The sequence below is a fragment of the Capsicum annuum genome, chromosome 10, assembly GCF_002878395.1.
Source record: "Capsicum annuum cultivar UCD-10X-F1 chromosome 10, UCD10Xv1.1, whole genome shotgun sequence".
NCBI lineage: Eukaryota > Viridiplantae > Streptophyta > Magnoliopsida > Solanales > Solanaceae > Capsicum > Capsicum annuum.
This window is the reverse complement of record NC_061120.1, coordinates 99,906,905-99,917,943: the sequence shown is the minus strand read 5'-3', so window position 1 is coordinate 99,917,943 and position 11,039 is coordinate 99,906,905. Positions and strand designations below refer to the sequence as shown.

General features: G+C 36.8%; 1 protein-coding gene across 1 annotated transcript; it reads left to right on the top strand.

Annotated features, from left to right (window-relative positions):
* The first annotated feature begins 6,114 nt into the window (after window positions 1-6,114).
* Window positions 6,115-9,131, top strand: LOC107844328. The gene is made up of 3 exons (XM_047397677.1): window positions 6,115-6,784; window positions 7,148-7,237; window positions 9,016-9,131. Exons 1-3 carry the CDS (start codon window positions 6,115-6,117, stop codon window positions 9,129-9,131), a joined length of 876 nt encoding a protein of 291 aa, XP_047253633.1.
* The last annotated feature ends 1,908 nt before the right edge of the window (window positions 9,132-11,039 follow it).

Here is an 11,039-nt window from a genome sequence, read left to right as displayed (position 1 = left end):
AAGTTGACAGATTCTATCACTACTTGGAATAACTTAGCCTATAAATTTCTCATCCATTTCTTTCCATCCGACAAGACTACAAGATCATTCAGTGAAATTTTGAGCTTCTAGTAGAAGTCGACTGAAAATCTTTATCATGCTTGGGAGAGGTTTAAATTACTTCTTTTAGACTTTCCGCATCACTAAAAGTCCAATAAGGTATTAGATCATACTCTTTTAGAAGACCTTGAATATAATACAAAAATTTGGTTGGATTCAGCTGCAGGTAGTTAAGCATTGGAAAAAACTTATGGCAAGCTCTATACCTTGTTAAAACGCATTGCTTAAGGAAATCCGGACTGGCATAGTGACATGTCTAGAAGATTAGTGAAAAAGGTTGCGGGCATGATCTAAGTTGATAGTATCACAGCCTTAGCTACCCAATTGTCAGCTACACAAAATCAAATGATGACCTAATTCAGCAAATTGGGTATGAACCAATCTATGGCTCTTGTAAATGCAGTACATTAGAGCCTAGGTTGGTGTGAAATTTTTATGGAAATAGTGGCCACTCTATAGAATTATGTGGTGCAAATCCTGAATCCATAAAGTTTGTGGGAAATCTACATACGCCAACTGATGTGAATGCCTACAACCAAAAGTGGCAAACTCAACCCAATTATGTAAGGGGTAGTAATTAGAACCAACAATTCCAACAGCAGCATAACACACAAGCTAATAATATTAAGGAAACTTTGAAGAAGATCTTGGCAAAGTAAGAAGAATAGTTGCTGAAATAAAAAATCAACAAGTTTCTTAGAAGCAGCTAGAGCAACAGTTGGGGCAACTAGCCCGAGCACAAAATACCAGGCCTCAAGATGGTTTGCCAAGTGATAATGAACCTCCAAATAAAGTTATGGATATCACTTTGAGAAGTGGTAAGGAGATTAATAACATGCCTCCAAAGACAAATAAGGAGATAGATATATAGTTAGTTCCATAATAGGTTATAGGCAAAAGATATTGATAATTTAGAGAAGTCTGAGTACCCAAAAGTAAAGGCTACGGAGCAAGTGTAGAAGAAACCACCACTACCATTCTCGAAGAGGCTGAAAAAGACCAAAGAATAAGCTTATTTCAATAAGTTCATTGACATGTTCATATAACTTCACATTAATTTTCCTTTGTTAGATGTTTTGAAAGGAATGCCTAAGTACGCTAAGTACTTAAAGGATGTGGTGACTAATAAGATTAATCTGCAAGACATTGAGATGATAACACTCACCGAGGAGTGTAACTTTATGGTGATGAAGAAGATTCCCAAGAAGCTTAAGGACCTAGAGAGTTTAACCCTTACCATAAAAATTAGTGACAATAAGGTAGTCAATACCTTGAGTTATTTGGGGAAGAGTATAAACTTGATGACCCTATCAGTGTTCAACACTCTTGGGTTAGAAAGCCGAAACCATGCTTTGTGGTGCTTAAGATGGCAGATAGAACCCAAGTTAATCCCAAAGAAATTATTGAGGATATTCTCATTAAGGTTGGTAAGTTTATTATCCTTGATGACTTTATTATTTTAGATTATGATGCAGATGACAGGGTACTAATCATTCTAGGATGTCCATTCTTAGCAATGGAATGAGCATTGATATATGTGAGAAAGGGCACTCTTAAGATAAGATTGGATAATGAAGAGGTGCTTTTCAAAGTCTATAAACCACTCATACTCCCATATCACTACAAAAAATTATGTATGATTATCATGATGGAAGTGGATGAGTATGGCGTGGCAGAGTACAAACCACCAAAGACCTCTTTGAACTGTCTTATTGAGTTTTCCAAGCCATCACTTAAGACCTAAGGGATGTTGATTGATTATCTTGAAAATCTTATTGTTGATAATAATGTTTACCTTGAGATTTAAAACTAAAAAAGGCAAAAAAGAGTGAGAAAATGGCCTCCAAGTAGGAGAAAGAGGATAAAAGATTACGGCTGAGATGTAGTACTGTAGGTCATACCGCGACACTAAATCAAGTACTGCTTGGGAGGCATCCCAAGTTAAGGTGGATGTTTTATTTTTTATTTTAGTTTTTACTTCACGTAGTTTTTGTTTTTGTTGAGTCATAGGTTGATGGAAAGTCTGAGTATCGAAAACTTAAGCTAAGGATCATGGCAAAGACTAGGTGTGGAGTCCACCCAACCTCACCAATGTTAAAAAATGCTACTATCTAGGCCTAAACCTTAGAGAGTATTTCTATCCTTACTTTTGAGTTTACTTTTGGGACAAAGTAGATTTTTAAGTATGGGTGGGGAAATTCCCATGATTTCGGGTAAAGTGATGTTATAGGATCTTAGCTTCAGTTGTTTTCTAGTTTTGGGGTTAAATTTTGAAAATAATTGAAAATATACAAAAATATTATGCTTTTTAGTTTTTAGTTTATTTGGGTCAGACTAGTAGGCGCACACTTCACCCATCCCATGGTTGTTTTTTTGGCTCTTTTCTATGGAGGCATCTTTTGAACCAGTGTTCTTTTTCATTTTAAGAGTAATTTTTAAAAGTTTTGCATTAGGTAAGTGATATGCTCTTGTTAATGCTATGCATGATCGCATGATTCAAGTTCATTTGGTTGTGAAAACTTGTTGATTGTGTAAATGACTACTATTGAGACACCTAGCCTCTTTTTTATGACTCTTGTATGTTGTTACCTTAATGTTGAATACATGTGGTGGCCTGGTTTAGAGTCTAGGATAATCCTATTTAATTTGAAAATATGTTATGTGTGGTGTGAGGTTTTTTGTATATGCCTTGTTTCATGTGATGTCTAGAACTTATCTGGTGTATATAAAAATCAAAATAAAGAGTGTGGATTTAGGAGATGATGTAGGCATTTCATTGATGGCTTTATTTTATACCCTAATTTATCTACCCATCTTCATAATCTTAGTTAGCCCCGTTGGGCCTATTCTCTTTCTTCGGTTTGACCTTAATTTGATTTAAAGGTCCTAGGTGCTTAGTTGAAAAATTAATAAAGTTAAAGAGTAAGAAAAATAAGAAGGGAAAAAGTGAAAGTGAATCCCCAAGATATAGCTATTGGTGTTGACATAGTGATAAGTTATGATAGAGAGTTGTGTAATCAAAAGAAATAAAAGTGTGTAAAAATCTAAGAATGTGTGATAGAGCATACTCCCTACTATTTATTTGTGAATGAGCTTAATGGGAGGGGGAAAACAAGAGAGGTGTATAGATGTATGTGGTGCAAGTTGGTTGTTAACAGAGAGATCTTAAGTCATAACACTATGTATTAATGCTCTTAGGAAAGAGGTCACTATTCCTGGCCAAAATAATTTCTACCCGTCCTCTATGTTACATTACAATCCTTAAAGTCCTATTTAATATTGACCTTAACATTCTAAAATTAGTGAAGTACTACAATAAAGGCAAGGAATGATGTATTTTTAGTGTTTAAGGTGTGTTCATAATGATTTTCGAGTCTAAACCTTCTGTTTAAGATTAAATACAAAAACTCGTACTCTTAGCTTGAGTTATATTCTTTTCTAGTTCATCACATTGGATTTGATAACACCCCATAGTTTTGTTCAACTTGATGTCACCTAGAGGCATGTATGAGAGGCTAGCAACTTGAAAATACTCTTAAGTGTAAAGAAGGACTTAGCCATTTTGTGCTCCAAATTCTTGAAGATTTTATTTTCGAACTTCCCAACCCTCAATAGTTGTTATGTTAGCTAGTTCTTGATCCGAGAGGTCAATAGGTGTTCCTGGACAAGTTTTGGATTTTTTAGACCGCGTTTGGACCTCATTCAGTATTCCAAAATAGTGGACCAATGTAATCTTGGTGCACTACGTCGCCATCGTGTTGGTCAATCCTTGTGCAGAAAAAGTACTGAGGCTCGACATGGTAGAGGCACGACGCATCGAGTATCGCGTCGATGCCCAGTTTTTTCAGCTTTTAAACTCCTCATTTTAAAGGGCAATTGGGTCATTTTCCCTTATCCTAATACACCCTAAACACAAAATTTAAAACACCATATCAGCACTTTAGGTAGGTTTAAATAAAAAAAAATAACTCCTTTAGCATCAAATTGAAAACCCTAGCCTCTTCTTTCAAGATCAAGAACTCATCCTTGTAAGTCAATAGTTTCAAGAACTAAGGTAAACTTCAGAATCCGCTCTTCCTCTTAAACAACATAAGGTACGTGGGGTCGTCCTAAATCTCATGGGCATGATTTGATATGAATTTAAACAAGACCTTTAATATTTGTACAAGTGTACATGTTATTTATAAGTGGGTTTTCGTTTTAATATCAACAACATGTTTTGGGTTATGATTTTGAAAGGATTATTGAAAGATCATGGGGTTGTTTGTTTACATATCTTAATTGTGGAATTTGTAGACATGTGATTTGAATTTTAAAGAGCGTGATGAAGATGAAATGTAAATTCTTAAACTTCCCCCATGATGATGTTTCTATACCCCGCCTGATACTCGTGTTAAGATACTGAGAGCATAAGTTTCATAACCACTACTATACTACTTTATAAATGATGAAGTTTCTTGATTGTTACATATGGGAAATCTTTATGCTTGTGTTTGATGTGTATAGGTTTTATGTGTGTTCATACTATGATTTGCATAATGGAGTTTTTTGAGAATTGATGTGTTCTAATGACTTGCAAGTCGGGCTATGACGATACCCCGCAAAGAAATTTCCTCGAATAAAAAGAAAGAAAGGAATGTTGTGATTATGATGCATGTTTTGTCTTAAATCAAGCCTAAAACTTAAATGGATGTGAGATAGAAGGTTACCCGAAGAAAGCACGGGTCAAATGACTCTATGTTGGAAACCGTAATTTGCCGACATGGGAACTTGGTACCCTGCTATGTGATCTTGTGTACCTAGTATTATGTCATTCCAGATTGGGACTAATGGTTAGGAGCCCTGCTTTGTGATCTTGATCCCAACCACGACATATTTACTTGATTGGGGTTATGGCACCCTGTTGTGTGATCTTGTGTGTCCTCCCCTTACTAATATTCCAATCTTGGCGACAACCGAGATTTGGCAGTTGGTGAAAATATGAAATTATAGGGTGTACCACCTAGCTCAGTAGTGTTGCATTATTGTTTAAAAATCATTATGCTATGCCCATGTGTTTTTAAACTATTTTGCATTAAAGTGTAGGTCTCACCTATGTGATATAATAATTATATTTTGTTTTTGGGATTACTCTACGTACCAGTATAATTGTATTGACCCCCTACCTTCTCAGGGTCTGAGGCTTACTCGAGGGGTCCTGTTAAGCAGTAGCATCATCAGTTAGCAGTGTGCAGTTGATAAGCCTTCTTTTCTCTGGAAGGCCCAACTTTTTCAGCTATTTGTTATTCATTCAGATCTGGGTATACTAGGGGCCTTGTCCCAGTTTTCAGAAAGTTGTCATTTTATCATGTATTAGAGATTTTGCAGACTGGTTCAGATATTGTCTAGTTGTTGTTAGGTTTTACTTTTCATCTTTAAATTGATTTTAGAGTGACCATAATTCCATATTAAACTATATTTCTACATCTTTTTTTATTGTATGAACATTATGCATGATTACCAAATGGAGAAGGGTGCCCGAGCCTCCATGGTTTGGATGCTCGTCACGGCCAGGGCCTTGGTTTGGGTCATGACAAACTTGGTATCAGAGCAAGGTTCATGGTCCCAGGGTGTCTGTGAAATATCATCGAGTAGAGTCTTATTTATGTGTGTGTAACACGCCACACTTATAAGTAGGAGGCTACTAGGCATTTAGGAATGCTTCCCCTCTTTGTGATTTAGTTCATGCTTTGGAGTCTAATTTGTCCTCTAATCAATGATTTCTTGCATTTCAGAAAAGTAGCCATGCCTCCACGTCGGTCTAACAATCAGAATGCCCAGACTGATGAGTTATGTCCCACTCATGAAATGAGGACACGCAATAGAGCTTAGACTCCAAAAGTTGTTGTTACTCTAGGAGTCCCACCTACTCAGTCCATCCCACCCAGGGCACCTAAAGCTCTTTGGTCGGGGACTAACCATACCCAACTGCATGAGAGAGAAGTATCTAATACAGAATTCAGGTAGTTAATACATATGTTTGCACAGTTTATAGCCATACAGACTCAATGGTCAAAGGAGGTTGGGTCTGCATCCATTACATCTGAGGATACATGGGTTGGTCAGTTCATGAGTATGAACCCACCCAAGTTTACTGGCACCAAGGTAGAGGAGGATCCACAGGAGTTTGTGGATGAGATAGATAAGATTTTTAAGGTGATAAATGTAGACGAAGTGGAAGGGGTGGAATTAGTAGCTTATCAACTTAAAGAAGTTGCGAATCTGTGGTATAGCGAGTGGGAAGATTTGAAGGGTGAGAGTGTTGATCCCACAATATGGGGGAAGTTTGTGGAAGCCTTCCTAGATCGATTCCTTCCTCAAGAGCTGAGAGAGGCAAAAGCTAAAGAGTTCATGAACCTCAAACATGGAAAAATAAGCTTCAAGGAGTATACAGTGAGGTTTAATCAACTAGCCCGTTATGCTCCAAAGTTGGCTGGTAATATGAGAGCTCATATGAAAAAATTTGCTTCCAGCCTTTCAGATGACTTCGTGCTTAAATATAAAGGGGCAATGCTGAACAAGGACAATGACTTCTCCAGACTGTCAGTTTATATGCAACAGGTAGAGGATCAGAAGAATAAGGTGGCTAAGGCCAGGGAAATGGATAGGCAGGCCAAAAGGGCCAGACCAGCAGATTATAACCACAGTTAGCCCTAGGATGGTAATTGGGGGAACAGGTGATAAAAGAGAAATAATTGGGGTAATTCTCAGTCTGTATCCAACGCCCCCGCACCCAGAACTCCACGTGATCAGTGGCCCTTTAATCCTTAGGCTAACAGCAAAGGGAAGATGCATGATACTCATTCTCAGGTAAGCATGCTATAGCCAGCCAGATTTTTTCCCCATTATAGTCTCTGCAGGAAGAATCACCTTAGAAAGTATTACTTCGAGAGGAGAAATTGTTATTCTTGCGGCAAAGTGGGTCACATTCAGAGAGATCGACCTTCTACTAGAGGTAATGTAGGAGGAGCTAAGTCCTAAAAAGCCTCCATAGCTTCTCCTTCCGAAGGTGCCACTTCAGCTGCCGGGAGTGATCACAACTGGTTGTATGCTTTGTCGAGCTGCCAGGAGGAAGAAGCCTTAACAGATGTAGTCATAGGTACGTTATAAATTTTCTTTCATGATGTGTATGTGTAACTTGATCTCGGATCTACCTTGTCTTATGTGACCCCTTATATAGCTATTGGTTTTGGGTTTGAGCCTGATGTAATTTGAGAATTTTTGTTTCTACTCTGGTGGGTGATTTTGTTATGGTTAGGAGGGTGTATAAGAATTGTGTTGTGTCTGTTTATAGCTGGGATATGTGGCAGATCTTATAGAGCTTGATATGGTATATTTTGATGCCATTTTATGAATTAGACTAGCTCCATTCATGTTATGCCACGCTAGACTGTAGAACCCAAAAGGTTACTTTTTCTTTTCTGAATGAACCAGTGATAGAATAGGAGGGGCATTCCTTAGCACCTAGAAGGCACCTGATATCTTACCTCAGAGCCCGTAAACTTATTTCCAAGAGTTGTTTGTATTATTTTATTTGGGTTAAAGATTCAAATACTGAAAGTCTTTCTCTTTAGTCTGTCCCTGTGGTAAATGAATTTCCAAAAGTCTTTCCCAATGATCTCCCAAGAATACCACCTGATAGGGAGAGAAAGTTTGGTATTGATTTATTGCCAAACACCTATCCCATTTCTATTCTGCCATATAGAATGGCTCCTCCAGAACCGAAAGAGTTGAAAGAACAGCTAGCAGACCTTCTATACAAAGGTTTTATTTGTCCTAGCATTTCTCCCAGAGGTGCACTTGTACTCTTTGTGCGAAAGAAAGATGGTTCCCTGCATATGTGCATAGATTATCGTTAGTTTAATAAGGTCACTGTTAAAAATAAATATCCTCTGTCTAGACTTGATGATCTCTTTGACCAACTTCATAGTGCTAAATGTTTTTCAAAGATAGACCTTCATTTGGGATACCATCAGTTGAAGGTTAGAGAGTCAGATATTTCTAAAATAGCTTTCGAACCCGCTACGATCATTATGAATTCTTAGTCATGTCCTTTGGGTTGACTAACGCCCCTCGAACTTTCATGGACCTAATGAATAGGGTATTCCGTCAATTTCTAGATCGATTTGTCGTAGTTTTCATTGATGATATTTTGATTTATTCTAAGAGTAAGGAGGACCATGCCAATCACCTCTGAATCATCCTTCAGACTCTCAAAGATTATAGGTTGTATACAAAATTTTCCAAGTGTGAATTCTGGCTTAATACTATTGCCTTCTTGGGGCATATTATGTCTAGTGACGAGATTAAGGTTGATTCCCAAAAGGTTGAGGCAGTGAGAAAATGGCCCAGACCCACGAATCGAATCGATATTCAGAGCTTCTTGGGTTTGGCGGGGTATTACAGAAGGTTCGTAGAGAGTTTTTCTTCCATAGCTGCTTCACTTACTAAGTTGACACAAAAAAGGTGAAGTTTGTATGGTCTGACTCCTGTGAGAATATTTTTGAGAAGTTGAAAGACAAGTTGACAACTGCTCTTGTTTTGACTCTTTTGAAAGGTACAGAGGGTTTTGTTGTGTACTATGATGCATCCCGAGTGGGACTTGGGGTGTACTTATGCAGCACGGTAAAGTGGTGGCTTATGCATCTAGGCAATTGAAAGTGCATGAGTGAAATTACCCCACCCATGACTTGGAGTTAGAGGCTGTGGTGTTTGCACTTAAAATCTGGCAGCATTATCTTTACGGGGTACATGTTGATATATTTACTGACTGATGTGTGAGCTAATGCTAACACATTTGAGGCTTTTAACTAGAAATAACTTTACAGTCTTACGCAAATTTTGTCATTTTTGATTGCTTTCTCTTTGATACTGCAGTAAAGTTAAGATGCAAGAAAACCAACGATAATGAAGTCAATAGAGATAAAATTGGAGCAAATAGACATCAAACTAAAGTTGACGACTTGTCTGATAAGTCATCAGCTCTGCGATAAGTCATCAAAGTCCTCATCATCCTTAGGCAATGTATGGGAGTCAGATTTTGAAAGTGACGACATCTGCTGATAAGCCATCAACTTTGTGATAAGTCGTGAGGATTACCGTCAGCCTTAGGCAGTGTTCAGAAGATGAATTGAAGAAGTGACGATATTCCATGATAAGTCATCAGATCTTTGATAAGCTGTCAGCCTTGTCGTCAGCTGAAGACAATGACATATCAAATACAGAGAGGAGTTGACGACATGTTTGATAAGTCATCACATGTTGTCGTCACCTGTGTGAGAAAAAATTGTATGCTGTGATTTGCTTCCAAAATTAGGCTAACTATTTAAGGCAAATTTGAAGGTTTTCTAGGGCATCTTGAACTTCATGACATCAATCCATTTTCTCTCTAATTTTTAGGGCATAACATCTTGAACTTATTCCAAAGACTACTTTACTTCTCATTGATCTCTAAACTTGGATTTCAATTTTCAATTCTTTGATTTAGTTGTGGGATATTCTTCTTGAATTTGGAAAGAGAATCAATTTCTGATTACATCTTTTATGAGTTTAATCACTTTGAATTATGAATTCAGTTTTCCAACTCCCTCGTTGTTTAACACGAATTTCTGCCTCTTTTTCTCTCGGATTTCTTCCTTCTTCGCTCTGTTTTTTTATCTTGAACTTCAAAAAACTAAGTCCTTTCTCTCCCAATTTTTATTGTTTTCCTAAATATTTTTTGCTTGTCCTTTTGGGGATGAAGAACTCCCTATTTATAAGCTAAATCCGGACTCGAAAGTCTGGATTTGAAGCCAAAGTTGAGGAAAAACACAAGAACCAAGAAGAAAATTTTGAATTCAAATTCGGATCTCCAAAATCTTCAACCTTTTCAGACTTATAATGGATGATTTGAAATCAAAAGCAGGTAATATCATTAATTTGGGTCTGTTTCTTCTGATATTTGGTTTCACGGGTTGAACCAAATGGGATATGGGTGGCAGCCAACGCAACCATGGAATGACTAAGCTTCCGTTTGAGGGTGGGGTAGGTGAGGAGAGAAGGAGAAAAGAAAGGGTCTGTTTATTTTGTTTTCTGTATTTTTTGAGAAATTGAAAGGGACAAGACGATGGTGCTCTTTGGGGGAATCATTCACGTGCTTGTGATTTGAAAAGACGCGTGAGAGGTTATTGGGAAGAGAGAGGCGTGCTTTTTCTTTTGAATTCTTGAAAAATGTGGTCCATCTGATCTTTTGATCGGACGGCTAAACTTATTCTAAAAGAAAAAAATACATATATATGATGGGAAAAAATATATGGAAAGTTGGTTTAAAAGACTATTCTTATCCGTCTAGTCTTTAGATCGGACGGTTTAGATTTAATTTAGGGGTAGAAGAGAACAAAAGAAAAGAAATAAATAAACGAAATAAATTATATATGTAGAAATAACTGAAAATTTTGGGATTCTCGAATTAGGAAGTAATTAACGGATAAAATTAATTTGCGTTGTTTGGGCGAGAATTGGACTGGATTTTGGGCCTCGTGGTTAAAATTTAAGATAAGAGTTGGGGTTTAGATAAAAATAAAAATATAAATTGAATTATTGTTGGTCGGACACTCTTGTTCTACTTAAATTTATTTTGTCGACGCTAATCTTTATAAGCATCCAATTTAATATTTACAATTTAATATCAACAAAATATACGTATATATATGTGTGTGTGTATGTGTGTGTGTGTTAAAAATAAGAATATAAAATATATGTGAAAAACAAGAACATAATATGATATAAAATGTCTATTTTATATAACAAAAATATACATATATATGGTCACAATATCGCCAAAAAAATTAGAAAGATTGTGAATGCGATTATCAAAAGTTATTTTTTATGATTTTGATGTTAAAATATTTAATTATATTTAA